At 40.1% G+C, this 15,636-nt stretch overlaps 1 protein-coding gene across 1 annotated transcript; it reads right to left on the minus strand.

Moving 5' to 3' along the window:
- Positions 1–7,657, minus strand: LOC147140837 (retinal homeobox protein Rx2-like). Its single transcript, XM_086043054.1, has 3 exons — positions 7,096–7,657; positions 4,472–4,722; positions 1–1,000 (listed from the first exon to the last, which is right to left on the minus strand). The coding sequence occupies exons 1-3, from the start codon at positions 7,394–7,396 to the stop codon at positions 560–562; spliced, it is 993 nt and encodes a 330-aa protein (XP_085899180.1). The 5' UTR covers positions 7,397–7,657; the 3' UTR covers positions 1–559.
- Between the last annotated feature and the right edge of the window lie 7,979 nt (positions 7,658–15,636).

A 15,636-nucleotide genomic window follows, 5' to 3' on the forward strand; every position in this document is an offset into this window, starting at 1 on the left:
CATTATTTTTTATTCAGAAAGAACATTGTTAAACCTAAATACACATAGGTCACCTTCACTGGATGTAGGCAGTTTGACTGTTAGATTAATAAAAAGTCATGATGTACAACTAATGACACCAACGTTTGCATTTTTCTTTTAATATATACTGTATATATAAATGTCTCATCTGTATTCAATGGAGATGAAAAAAACGTCAAATCTCAAATGAGTACATTAAAAAAAAGACAAAAAAAACATTACTGACAGTAGTCAAATTTCCACCTTGTATTTGTAGTTGACTATACGCAAAGGCTCCATTCAGATATGTTCAAAGCTGTAGACCCCATCGCAGTGGTTTCTGGACCTAATGAAAAATACTAGGGCCTTTCTTTTGGCCCCGATAACTTAACCCAAGACTAAATTTAGGCAATAGATCACGCGGTCGAAACACACAGTGGTCTTCCAAAAAGTCCTATTTCCTGGGTAAGAAAACATCCAAAGTCCCTGTGTGTATTCGCCATAGTTTGTAAACATTCACTGGAGCAGCCCAGAAAAAAAACAAAACAAAAAAGGAGGATCACATGTGTTGCCATGTTTTGTCCATGGACTGAATGTGCTCTTTGGCCTTCATCCTGAGTGCTGCAATACTGGAGCTCCTGTCATCCTCCATGGGGAATTTGTCATTGAAGCTAGGTGGGCACTGGTATTGCGGCGGCCCACCCATGGGCTGCATGCCCTGAATCAGGCCGGGCGGTCCGCCGATGAAGCCGTGGCCCGGGTAGGCCGGCTGCAGGCCCTGCGGCGAGCCCATGAAGCCTGGGATAGCGTGCATGGGCGTCGTGCTGGAGATAGGTGAGGTGAGCCAGGGATCCAGGGGCATGGGGTTGGCCACTGGCCCAACGCTGGGCGCCATTGGGGGCCGGTTGAATGAAAGCATGGGAGAGTCATGCAGCTTCATGATGGAGGAGTCCATCTTCTCCTGGCGTCGCCACTTGGCACGCCGATTCTGGAACCACACCTGGACACAGGCAAAGAGTTCACTCATCAGGACCAGTAGAATCTAGAGTGTCACTTTTAGTTTCTAAGGACTTGGTGTTGGACCAGAGCATTGCAGTTTAAAGACAGTCTAAAATTCAGAACATGGGACTGGTTTCCAAGGCTTCATGCCGTTGAGCAAGGCACAGCAAACGAACTGTTAGGGGCACAGCAGCACTTGTCCTTAGACTAGAGACTTTCTGGACAAAGACCTGCTATGGACTAAAATATGAAACTTGGAAGTGGTTTGGGAGTTCATGTCACTTCAAGCAAGGCACTGCCCCCAACTGGATGTAGTAGCTCATTTTCTTGACTATGTGGCTTTGGACAGGAGAGCTAAAGCCAACACTTTACAGTTTGAGAAGTCTAAGGATGGCTGTGGATTAAGATTCGCTACGGATGCAAAATATGGAACGTGGGACTGGTTTACATGTCCACATCCCCTTGAGCAAGACATTGAACCCAAACTGTTAGGGGTGAACCAGCTCAGTCTCTAACTACGATTAATATCCAATATGACGATATTTCCTGAATCTTGGGACTAATTCCTGAATCAACGTCTCCTTGCGTAAGTTATTGAACCCAAACTATTCCGGGCACATTAGCTTAGTCTCTAAATCTTTAGACTCGAGAATTGCATAACTAAGACCCGCTACTGACTTAAGACTACTTAAGAATACGGACTAAAATATAAAACTTGGTACTGTTTTCCAAGTCCACACCCCCTTGAGCAAATCACCGAACCTAAACTGTTAGCGGCACACTAGCTCAGTCTTCAACTATTGGGTTTTGGACAGGAGCTCTAAAGCCAAGTCCTTACAGTTTAAGGAGTCTATGGCCTAAGAACCATTAGCCGTCCATGTCCCTTTCAAAAAGGTACCAAAGCCACACTGTTAGAGTCACATTAGCTCAGTCTCTCAATGTGTGTCCTTAACCAGGTGTTTTCTCGCTGGCGATTGGCTGATTACTGTTGAAAAAGTGCTTGATGAGATATGCAGCAGAGATCACATTTTAAATGTGAAAATGGCAGACGATCAGGTTAATTTAATCGTGACGGCCAAAACCGTGATCACTATCAACACTTGATGAATTATGCAGCCCTAACGTTGTATTTGATGACACAAGAGTTAATTAAACTGACAGTACCATTTGGATTTCGGGGTTGGCCTGCACAATTACATTGGCAAAAGTCCAAAAAGTATTCCTCAATTCAAACTTTTGGGGGTATACATCACAATGTATCAGGCATGTTTTGTGGGAAATTAGTTAAATATAGACTTTTGGAAAAATTGAACTAAATAACCAACCAACAACGAACAACAGCCAATCAAAGCATAATGTGTTGCCTCATGAAATTTATGCTAGAAAGAGGTAAGCATTTTGAAAAAGAAAAAAAAAAACATCGTCCATTCATCCATTTTGTATAAATCTTGTTCTCATTAGGGTGACAGAAGCATATCCCATCTGACTGTGAGCAAGTGTTGGAGTACGCTGTGGATTGGTTGCCACTCAATGCCACTGTGTTTTTTTTTTGGTATTTCCCATTCTCTCAAGCAAAGTTTCTCATAAATGAACAGTGTTGACTTTTTTTTCCCACCTACTACTTGTACATCATACAGCAGCCTTCATCAAGACCACTTAGCCAAACTGTCATTTATGTTTGCGCTTGCGGCGAACTGGACAAAGGATAGCAGTCAGCAGATGCTGGCCACATGCGCGGAAGCAACAGCCTAAAAATAGAGCAGCGCTTTTGTTGATGGGGGAATCGGAAACAAATCAAATTCTTGATGCCTGCCACAATTTTCCACTTAAAGCGGAAGTCAACCCAAACAATTTTTTTTTTAAGAATACGTTCTATGCAGGCCCACTAGTTGAAACAAGGCAATATGATAAATATGAAATATGAGTTAAGCAACAAAATCCACCGGTTTTTTTTTACCATCTCAGGCGGTGGCCATTTTGTCACTTATGTCGAATGAAAATGACATCACAGACCCTCAGGGTTCAGATAACGACCAATCATATCTTAGCTTCAGAAAACAGGTGAGCCGTGATTGACTATCTGAGCCCTGAAGGTCTGTGATGTCATTTTCATTCAACAAAAGTGACAAAATGGCCGCCACCTGAGATGGCTAAAAACAGGTGGATTTTGCTGTTAACTCATATTTCATATTTATCATATTTCCTTGTTTCAACTAGTGGGCCTGCATAGGACAGGAGGGTTTTGGGAACTGTAATAGTACACTTCCCTGCGCTCTCCTTGTAAGAAAAAAGGCAATATTGTGTCGAGTGTCTTCTCTCCTAATTGTGTGCGTTGTTTACTAATGTCTCACTTGGTGTGACCCTGACAACGGCATTCTGATTGATATTGTGTTTGTGGGATATGATTTAAGTAGTAAAATCCACCCGGACTAAACAATGGAACATGCGACTGCTAAAGTGCCCACAAGCAAGGAACTGAACCTCGCTCCCTTTCTTCGAGGCATGGTAGCTTTATCTGTTAGGACTTTGCTTTGAACCAGAGGTTTTCATCTTTCAGATTTGTTATGGCCTAAAATGTGGAACTTGGATGTTCTGCCAAAGTTTCCCTGAGCAAGGAAGGGACTGAACCCTCAACTGATCACAACAGCTCTAACCTCAGACCAGATGGTTGTGGTTTTAAGTTCTGCTATGAACTGATTGCCAGAGACAGGCCTGTTCTGTAACATTTTGGGGGGCTTGATTGTGGACGAAGGTTTTGGGAAGTTTATTGAAACTATAAGTCGATATGCTATATCCACCGCCTATAAGGCTGGATGCCCCATTGTTTAATATGGATGTCCCATGGAATTACACCTCGAATCCTGGGGGTATGAACGGCGAGTGGTCTGTGGATGCCCCCCCTCAGGCAGATGCCCGGGGCCTCCGCTCCATTGGCACCTCGCTTTGCACCCCACTTGGTTTCAGGTAAAGACCTGCTCGACAATATCGGACCTTGGAGTGGTCGCCCCTGATGCAAGTTTACTTTCCAAGCACTGTCAAAGTGCCCTGGGGCAAGGCCCCAAAATCCCACTTCCGGGAATGCGGAGGTCCAATTTTGTGTATGTGCGTGTAAATGACAAACAAGATGATGATTGTTCTTTTCTTTGTGATTGATTCTGTAATTTTGGAGTGTAGTATGTTGCTCTATAAGGACTTGGCTTTGGACCAGTTCAATTGTTTCAAGTTTAAGACCTACTAAGGACTAAAATATGAATTCAGGGACTTCAGGGCCAGGGAGACAAGTTCACTTTCCAGTCACTACGCGAGTGCCCTGACGCAAAGCATCAAACTCTCAACTTCTCTTGCGCACAGTACCTCAATCTCTAAGGACTTGTTTTTAGACTAAATGTTTGCAGGTGGAAGGTCCTGGTCCCAAATGTTTCAGGGAAGGTGATGTTTTCTTCTGAATGATGTTGTACAAACCCGACCTTACCTGCACCCGAACCTCGGGCAGGTTGACTTTCATGGCCAGCTCCTCACGGCTGTAGACATCCGGGTAGTGGGACTTCTCGAAAGCGCGCTCCAGCTCATGCAGCTGGTAGGTAGTGAAGGTGGTTCGGTTCCTGCGGTGCTTCTTCTTGCCGTGCTCTTCCTCTACAGCGGCCTTGGGGGAGTCCTCGGCCAGCTCCTTTTGCATGCTGCTCATCTCTCCATCGCACTTGTCGCTGGAGAACAGGTCTGACGCTGAAAAGACGGAGAAGATTGTTGGATTATTTGAATGACTGAATTCCTCCAGCTAAACATTTCCGGACGTGATGCCCTGGCGCTTAGAGTAGTGAAATCTGATTGATGTCCTTGGCGATAGGTCCTTACCATGGGGGGTCTTGGCGAGCCCCAAGTGACATGACATCTTTCACTGAATTCTTCCCTTGAAGTAATCCCGCAGGAACATATGTTACCTACCAGTTAAATCCCACTCTAATCCTTCCATGCATTCCACATTGTGTCTACTAAAAAATAACTAAGATGTTTTAAGACAAGACGGGTACTGGCTTGAGATGATGATATAATGTCACAGTAGCTAGATTAGATTAGATAAATATATTTGGAACAGCCCAAATAGTATGATGCAGCATACTATATTGTAGTTTTAGCCACTTTTTAGTGGCAGGATTGTGAATACAGCTTTTTGGCTAGCATGTCATAAAGAATTACGCTAAATCATATTTTATTTGAATTACCTATGAGGGTAGAACCGAAATTAAATTTGTATTAAACTTGTTTGCCTAGCGATTGCACAAAGCGGACCCACTGAATGCACTATATTATTTAAAAGGTCTTCTCGCTAACACTGCGGCAGTTGCCACACATCTACTAAGCATCAGCCATCTCATACTCATAAACATAACATTTTGCTAGTTATTTGGAAGAGGGAGTAAGTAATACTGAGTAATGAGACACTTGCTGCTTCACGAAGTGTTTTTTCAGTTAAGCAACAATGTTACATTTGAATGTCGAAACTAGTAAAGTTAATACAAAACTTATTGTCTTAATAAAAGAAAAAAACAATCGCTACATTTCCATGCAAAGTACCTTAGAGGATGCCCATTGGGACACATTGTGGCCGCCTACTGCCATGCATTTCCCGATTAAGAATATAGTACGCCAATTCTACATCAAACAACTTTTAGAACCAGATTCGAAAGGTACATGAACGCAGATAGATTTAAGGTGTCCCAAATGTGTTTGAAGGTTTTTATTTAAATAGTTGTAACTATTTTTAAAAAAGTACAGATATTGAAAATATTTTTGTATGATTTCATAGGACAAGGAACCATATTTAAATTAAACTTAGGTCAAAACGGATAATTTACCTCACCGTGTGACTTGTTCCAGCCAAAAAGCAGTATACGGTTTTATAAAGTGAAAATATCCTGATATAGATTTGTGAAAAATATATTTCTTCCTTTTCTTAACAGTGAATATATTTTTGTAAGATTATATAAGGTAAGGAACCATAGATGGTACAGTAACTTGTTAACAATGGACGTAACATGCTTCACTTTATGGCAGTAGAACCATGTGACTCCTCCTAGCCAATCAGAAAATGATTACAATGATAATATTAATTTTTAAAAATACTTTTAAATTTTCAATTTTTTTTGACGTGTTATACAGTACAGTATTCCAGTCATGCCTCAAAACACTTTTAACAGTCAAAGTGTTTACTATGGTGATCCTACAAATGATAGATAGAGATATTTTATTACATTTTACATTATATCTTATTATCATTTATGATTATTATTTATTCACATTTGGAAGTAAAATATTAACAAATAAAAGATTTATAAAGTTGCGAATGTCTTAACATATGGTATGTTAGAATTTAGAAAAAATGTAAATCATATATATATATATATATATATATATATGTATATATGTATATATATATATATATATATATATATATATATATATATATATATATATGTATATATATATATATATATATATATGTATATATATATATATATATATATATATATATATATATATATATATATATATGTATATATATATTTTTTATATATATATTTTTACAAATGTTTGTACCGCAGCTGCCTCAAAGAATTTCACCAGAAATCAGTGTCCACAAGTTTGCCTGCCCTATGATGATCTTACAAATAATAATTTTAAGTAATTTTACAGTTACAAATGTATCAAAGTATATTTTTCATGTATATTTATTTTCAAATAAATTTCATAATTAAAAAATATTTTTTAAGCTTTTGGCAGTTGAGTCAAAGTGTTCAATTTTGGTAAAGATCATGCAAATTCTATATTTAATATGATCTTGTCGCAAATGTTTTAAAGGAAATATATTTTCAGTTTTAAACTGATTGAATCTGTTTTTTCATTAATTGATTATAAGATTTTTTTTTTTTAATTTCAAATACATTTGTATTCCAGTACATCAATTCTGCCTCAGATCTTCTGGTCAAAGGGTTGATAGACGAAAAACAGCAAACCTCTTAGATATACACGATGACATTCCTATGTGGAAAGGAAGTGCATGGGTTCATAACTTCTTTTCCTTGGATTTTAACCGCTCACCATGATAGGATGAATGTTGAGAGTTGTCGGCCAGTTCCAAAAGAGGCCCATACGGATCGTGCTTGTCAGAAAGTTGCAAGTTTTCCTGCGTGGTCTTCTGCCTGTGCTCGTCGTCCTCGTGGTGGTGGTCGTGGATGGCGTGGTGTTGGAGCAGAGAGTCCTGCTCTTTGGCGAAGCCAAGGATAACATCGATACTGTGCACCCTGCTCCCGGAGCTCGACCCGGCAGCGCCTTTTGCCATGTCATAGTTGTCCAGGCAACCATCTTCCACCATTGCCAGGGTATCCATTGACAAATGCATCCGAGCCTTTTTGGGGGGGCTTCGGATGGTGGGAAAGTGGAGAGAGGGGAATGCTGACGCTCAGATCACTTGGCGGTTTCTCCTGCCGAGCCCCGACGGATGGACATGGTTGTCTTCCGAGATGAAGGAACTATTGACCAGTCTTGGACTCTAAGAAACACGGCGATCTTACCCACGTTAGCTTTCGGTCACAGGCAGCACGTTGCCTGTAGTATCTAAGTGGTCTACTGACACTATCCGGTTGCGAGTGGCACTTGTTGCGCCACGTTAAGTCCTCCAAATCCCCCCCCCCCCCCCCCCCGCCTCTCCACCAAGTGAGCAAATGTGATGACGGCGTTCCCGTCTTCCACCGCCAAACCAAACTTTCCATAAATAAAAAACACAATGGACCGCGAAAAGGAAGAAAAAATGGAGGAGGGATTAAGAGATATATTAATTGGGATCTTTCCCCTTTAAGAATGACTGGCAGTTGTTTTCTACCCAAGTAATTGCTCCAAATGTGCACCGCATTCAGGGCCCAGTTGGAGACCATCGCTAATGAAGCCTTGACAAAACTTTCTTTCAAAAAAGCCATTGTGCGCCAGATAAAGGCCACTAAGCGAGAGTTGTGCACTAATCCCTTCATTACACACTCCAGAGACACAAGAGATGGATGGACTTTTAACTTGAATGCTTAGCCGCCGGAAACCCCCGAATCGTTTCCATTTTCGATTTCTTGTCGAAGTTGTCACCAAAAACCATGTTCAACACCCTCCTGTTGTTTTACCAAATTGGACCCTTTTAAAAGTATATATAATATTATCCATCCATCCAGTAGGTGGGGGACACCCTGAATTGGTTGCCAGCCAATCGCAGGGCACACAAAGACAAACATCCACACTCACAATCACAATCACACCTAGGGGCAATTTTTAGAGAGTCCAATCAACTTACCATGCATGTTTTTGGAATGTGGGAGGAAACCGGAGTACCCGGAGAAAACCCACGCAGGCACGGGGAGAACATGCAAACTCCACACAGGGAGGCCCGGAGCCGAGATCGAACCCACGACCTCTGAACTGTGAGGCGGACGTGCTAACCAGTCGACCACCGTGACGCCCCTCTGTAATTTCCAATCGTTACAAAATAAAGTCTATTTTTATGAGAGGGGGGAAAAAGTGAGGTTATTTTGATGGCTAAACATGCATTTTGGTGCACTAGAGGTAGGAATGGGATTGGCTGGTGTGCAGGGTCACAAGTGTTGCGGGGTCTTTGCAAGTTTCTTTTGGTGTGCCTGCTGGCCAGGTCAAGCCGAGCTGCCGAAGCTCCAGCAGGCGTGTTGCACAGATCAATCCGGTTCCTTAATGAGCCTAAAGACTTCACTGGAGATTTCCTCTGACCTCACTCCCACCCCATCGCACACCATATATTTAGGATGCCCTTTCCACTTTGTCTTTTGGGACATTTTGGGGGTGGCGGGTTAGTTTTTATGAGTACATTAATTTTGGTATACTTCTGTCATATGACAAACAACAAAAAAATGTGAATAGGTATGCAATGGGGTTTATTTTTAAATGAATTTACAACACATCAAAAGACATTTATTCACTTTGGCTTTACTTGGAATTTTGTGTGGGTTCAGGTTTTTTAGTAATATAGTAATTAGTAATATGAATAATAACCCATTAATTTGGCAAATTATTCTTTTAATGTAACAAAATGTTAAGGAGTGAAGGAAAGGACGACAAATATAAATGCTATGCCCACGAGCGGCCACACGAGCACAATGGTCATTCAATTGATGCAGTGTGACCGTTATGGGGTGTTAGATTTCCTCATTAAATACACATTAAAACAATTTGGGGTTTTTTTGGGGTGTGGAGTGTGGTGGAACCAATTGATGGTATTTCCATTCATTTCAATAGGAAAAGATGATTTGAGGTACAGGTGTTTTGAGTTACAACCCTGGTCATAAAACAAATTAAATCTGTGGTACGGCATCTCATGACACCACTGTAGTCGGTAACATACAGTCGTCCCAAAAGACTTACTGCACTTCTCCAATGTATGTCATCCATCGAGACTGTGCGTGTTGCATTGAGTTTGTTGTTGTTGTTGAAAGGCTTGCTAACAAAATTAAACCCAACTGTCAACATTGGGCCTCTTTGCCAACAAGCCTAGCTTATTCCATTTATAGTAGACCACTCACTTCGGTGTTACAACATGGCTCCTGTCACATTCATTTTACATATGACTCATCACTGACTGAATCTTAACGTTTCCGCAACAGGGAAGAACAGAGTTTATAGTATATAAATTATTCCCAAAAAATACTTGTCATGTATTTTCTTTCAGTATGACTATTTTTGAAATTATTATTTTTTTTTTTATTTGATATGGCAATAAACAAGGCTTTGTAAAAAAAAAAAAAAAAGGAATAGAAACCGCACAATTCGGTATAAGGCAACAAAACTATGTGACTTCTCTCAACAGAACCACAAATAAGGAACACAACCATGATATATATGGTATATATTTAACCATTTTGGTAACAAAATGGATGCCACATGCCATATTGTAAGGCAGTAGAACTATTTTTTAAATATATATTTTTAAAACTTTAAAACATTTTAAGGGCAAGGACCCTTTCTTTTACTGAAAACATCATGTGCTTGACCACAAGAATTAATACAGGTAATACATTTAGATCTGACACGAACGTCATATTGTCTGAGGAGTCATTAGTGACACCTAGCGAGTCATTGGCGAGCGAAATTGATAATCATGTTATCACATTATTATATTAAAGCTGTCCCTCTTTGCTTGTTTCCCCCACCATTATCCTAATTGAGTGCAAATTGGTTAAGCGGGCGCAGTGTAGCTACCAAGCATCTTAGTTTTATCAGATGACACTTTAAGCCTGCCACATCCTATTAGCCACAAAGCGGCTAACGCTGCAAAGGCGCTGTGTCAGCTTGCAAGGGAACGAGGGAGGAAGAAAGGATGCAAGGCAGGAAAAAGAAAGGGGGATGGGGAGCAGGAGGGCAGGGTGATGATGGACGGGAGGCGCTGCTGCCTAAGCCCATGTGACCAGCTAGGTGACAAATGTGGGGTAAAACAAATATATTATGCAGTCCCCTCCCAAAGTATAGCAATGGCAAGGTCAAGTCCTTTGTTTTCTTGTATACTAAAGGCATTTGGGTTTTCAGTTCAAATGAACTGAATGGAATGTTTCAGTTGGCGAATATTTGAGAAAAGTGCTAAAAATTCAAACTTTTATTTCATGGTATTTCCAACCCAGAACAGAGCACCTCTTGTTTGAAGCCACACACTTTTCAAGCGAGCAAAACTACTGGAACAGATTTTTTTATTTTTTTTATTAAGTTGACCCTCATGGTGTGTTGTATTGCAGTCTATGAACAACAGTTGTAGCGACTGGCTTGACTTGGCTGGCTAATGGTATTGTTTTAATGTTTTCAGTTGCTATTGTGTAAGCGCTGGTATAATATGTTGTTGGAATTAGGAAATAAAAACTGAAAGCTGAAAAAAGTTACATTCAAATGACATACTACAATGATAAACTTTGCCCAGATGTGCCCTAAATCTTTAAATTAATCTCTGAGGTTAGAGTTAAAGTTAGGGTTAACCATGGCAAACTTTTTATGATAATGACTTCATGTATATATAGCATATATATATATATATATATATATATATATATATATATATATATATATATATATATATATATATATATATATATATATATATATAGCTGCTATTTTTTTTTTTTTTTTACAAAAAATTCCAAATGCACCTTTATTTTTTATTAATGTTTGAATGCTACTTCTAAGCAACTTTTAGTCTTTTTCCACTCACAACATGGATGATAATAGATCAACATAGATCATGGCAGCAAGGAAGGACATTTTTTAAGATGAAGCAATTCGTAACGGGACAGACCAAAATGGTGTCGCTTCCTTATTTAATCAAAAACTCAATGATAAATCTCCTCGTGATCAAAGATTTAAGGTACTTTGTAAATGAGGTCCATGAGGTCCAAAGCTAAAACGTTGAACAAATGGAGTGCTGTTCAAGTGTTTCAAAAATTATAGTGAACAACGTACTTTCACCTTCAAATCAAATCAAATTTTATTTATATATCATTTTGTGATGAAAATACTGTTCTACCAATGACGCGGCATTCTCAGTAAGTCATCGCTGAGGTGCTTTTGCCTTTGCTTATGAAACGTATCAGTGAACATGGCAAATATTTTCCCAGGTGACGCAGCAGACAAGTTGTTTGGCGAGCCTTTAAGAAACCTTGGGAGCTTTTCTGCCGCTTTATCTTTTAATCTTTTAGTTTGCCAAAATGGGCAAAGGGGTTAAAACCCTTCCTGCATTCATCCAGCTTAGGCTCCCTTATTGCACACAGGATTGTTTCTGCTCTGAGACAAACCCTTCAACATTACGTCAACTGCTGCTGTCCTTTTGACATCTCACCGTTAGGCTGTAGCGCCACGTCACTTCTCCCAGCCACTCAGCAAAGAAGTGCAAAAAGCATATACCATTTAATAATTCCAGTTAGATTTTGTACTTAGTTTATTCGGCAATTTTCATATTTCAAGGTCATTTTAATTTAATTTAATTTAGTTTGATAAAGTAACTATTTTTTTCTTAATTTAGTTTATTATGTACATTTTGATAACTCAAGGCAAAATACTGTTTGTCTTCATTTTGAGTTAATAGGTAAAAGATAATTGAGCAAATAGTGAATGTATCATGTACGTTTTAATCATTTAATGTAATATATATTATTTTTTTTACAATTTCATTTTTGATTGTCATTTATCATATTTATTCATTTATATGTATATTTATCGGCGGATCTATGTATCTATCGTATCCATCTCTGTTTATCTGGCTACCCATCAATCTATCAATCACTGTGTATAATCCATGTGAGCTGTAGGTCAGAGAAGAGCGACCTGACATAAGGCGAGCATTATTATAAGTTCAAAGGGCGCAGGGAGTAAGCAGGTGGCTTTGAGCAAAGCTTTGTGTTGGAGTGGTTATGGTGGTGCTGGTGTTAGTGGCGTTAGCGCCTACTCCAACAGCTTGTTTGGGGCGCAAACCCCATGAACAGGACCATCACAAGATGCATGAACATCGTCAGTCATTCAGGTGGCCGAGGCTTTTGCTCAAACTACTGTATTGCTATTTTGGTTCAACAGCTGTAAACAAGTCCATACACTTACCAGCTACGCAAATTTCCTCACTTCACATTCTTCTCCTGCTGCCTGCTCCTTGTTGGCTCATATTGGAAGCTGGCTGTGTCGTACAAGTCCCGGTGCCCACAGACCGCAATGATTATTTCGTCTTATATTGTTTGGCCACTTTTTACCTGGCGTGTATGTGCCGTGGTAAGCACATTCTCGAAGCCGTTTGGCTCCGGTGTAGCTGTACGGATTAGGCCCCATCTACGCAAACTTTATTGATTTTATATGTAATTCCGTCACGAGAATAGCTGAACTCATGTTCAGTATGCCTGCAGTATATCTTGTATCCTTGTTTTGCAAACGTTCAGTGCATCTGTCATCAACGCACCTACTGTATTTCCGAGTTAGATCAAACAACACACCTGCGATCTGTGATTGGCTAAATGTGCGTGGCCCGAGGTTCATGAAACTTACAGTGAGTGATGGAAGCTATTTTGAATTAAAGAGATGTTAAAATTAAATAAATACACACATACTCTAGGACACGGAGGTGGACGCTCACATGACACGAGACGAGGCTGAAAATAGATTAGCTTTCAGGCTTACATTTATACTATGGCAGCACAGAACGACCCCGGACTCAATGGGGTTTGCTGTAATGTCTTATTTTGCAGATCCAATCAGTGACGCCATTGATCACGCAAATTATGACATTACAGTCAATGAGCGATTTTGCATAAAAATGCAAAATATCGACCAATTTCGATCTAGTCGATCAGATCAGTGTAAAGTCTAGATTCTTTTCACATTTCCTCACCATGTTTTTATTTAGTCATTTAATAGTTATTTATTCATTTTGTAACCTTTTTTCATCTACTTGTGTTATTAGTGTTGTTGTTGTTTGTGTTGGTGTTTAGTTTATTAGCCTTCCACATTTCTCACTAACATCACAAAGCGATTTTGGAGCGTGTTTTCATATTAGAATGCTTCACTTGACAGCTATTAATCAAATGTCATTTCTTAAAACATTGCCTATTGGGTACATAAGGGTTTTATGCTGATGACATAACAGTCAATACAGTCGAGTATACTTCTCTATGAAGGGGTCTGTGCAAGAAGAGCCTGACCTCCCATTTAATAAGCTTATGTGTCGCTTGGCACACATCGTCACTCTTGTGCTTGTTCTCTTATACTGCGCCTCCATCTATTTTACCCTTTAACTGCCTCCTATTAGTCTCTTATCTGTGGAAATTTAAAGCTCATTGAACAACGGCTCGGTTTGAACCGCCGCCGCTGAAAAGATGACGTCAGTGTAGCGGCTGGAGATGTTAATGTGATTAAGTTATTGTTTTAAAGTGCACTGGGCTAAGAGGCGTGTTTAAACAGTGACATCCTGACACGGGAGCACCTGGCTGAACGGTCCCGTATGAAGTTAATCCGATCTTCACTGGCCCTCGACTAATTTGAGCCCAAGTAAAATAAATAAGACACCTAAAAGCTGCCCCGTAAGCCGCGCTGCATCCGTTGATGTCATAGCGCTGCGCACGCAGTACGAGGTGCAGGCCGTCTAATACGCACCTCTAGCTTCCTGTGGATGTCAACACAACGTTAAAGCTTTGAAAACAACTGTCTGATCTTTGTCTTTGAGTACACAGGCAATGTGATCACAGATGATAAATGGACGGATGGACAAACTAATGAATGGATAAATCACTGGATGACTCAACTCAACTTTATTTAAAGGGCACTTTGAAACAACCACAGCTGCATACAAATTAATGTACATAAAGTAAACATTAGACGTATAAAAACAAAAGCTGTTAAAACAATACATTAATGCAAAGTAACGTAAGAACAGTAAACGCAATGAAATAATAAAACAATGCAGAGTCTCATGTTGGATCAGAAGTCAAAGAATAAAAATTTGTTTTGAGATGAGTTTTGAAGACGGGCAGAGAGGAGGCTTGCCCAACATTTAACGAAACGTCATTTCAAAGGGAGGGACAGGCACCAGAAAAGGCTCGATCCCCTCTCAGGCTCTGCTTAGTCCTTGCTACCTACCTCAGCATCTGGTCTGCTGACCTGAGGCACCAGGCTGGTGCTTAGGGGTGGAGTACTCACAGAGGTAAGGTTGGGGTGAGACCATTTAAAGATTTAAAGAAAAAAAAAGAATCTTAAAATGATTGTAAAATGTACAGGGAGCCAGTCGAGGGAGGAAGTTCAAGAGGTTTAGCGCCATCCAGGCCTTGATTTCTTTCAGACAAAAAAAAAAAAGTGGCCTGCCAAGTAAGACCTGAACCATTCTAGAGCAATACCACTAATGCCCACCTGGTGCTGCAAGCGAGCCAACTGAATACAGTGGATCATCGTATCAAACGCTGCAGTCAGGGCCAGCAAAACAAGACACAAAATCTCCAGTATCATTAGCCAGGAGAATGTCATTAAAAACTAATAACAGCAGCTGAAATCCCGACTGGGAAATCTCCATTACATAAGACGCATGAATGAATAGATGCCAAGACAACTAGGTGGATGAGTGAATGGATGGATGGTTGGTCAACTGGATGGACAAATTGACTGGAACATGTACTGATGGACAGACTAAGAAATCAATATGATAGATGATGCCTGTACCGATGGATGTAGAGAAAAGTGGACGGACACTTGAATGGATGGATGCAAAGATGTGTGGACAAATGAACGTGTGGACAAATTGATGGTTGGACAGATTGATGGACGGACGGTCAAACAATTGCGGTGTTTGTGTGTTTCTTTGTTGACCTCAGGCTTCGATCATGTCTGCAGCCCATCTAGGCAGCAAATTATGGTAGTACCTTGACATACGAATGATAGACGATTCTTGTTTTGTCTTGAGTATTACACATAATAATTTGTTACAAGCTCTAAATTGTGGCAGCGGTTGCCATAATTATAAACCTTTAAACAACCTATACTTGAACACAAACGGTGTAGCAACACACGTGTAGCAACAGTATATTCTTTGTCCTTTGTGGAAAAACAACCACTATTATTGCAGCTTAG

Source organism: Filicampus tigris, chromosome 10 (genome assembly GCF_054856515.1).
Source record: "Filicampus tigris isolate MCC_2025a chromosome 10, RoL_Ftig_1.0, whole genome shotgun sequence".
NCBI lineage: Eukaryota > Metazoa > Chordata > Actinopteri > Syngnathiformes > Syngnathidae > Filicampus > Filicampus tigris.

Coding starts and splice junctions, on each gene's coding strand:
- LOC147140837 (XM_086043054.1), bottom strand. CDS start 7,396: ATGCATTTGTCAATGGATACCCTGGCAATGGTGGAAGATGGTTGCCTG. Junction 4,723..7,095: donor TCAACATTCATCCTATCATG/GTGAGCGGTTAA, acceptor CCGTCTTTTCAG/CGTCAGACCTGTTCTCCAGC. Junction 1,001..4,471: donor TGCCCGAGGTTCGGGTGCAG/GTAAGGTCGGGT, acceptor GCCTGTGTCCAG/GTGTGGTTCCAGAATCGGCG.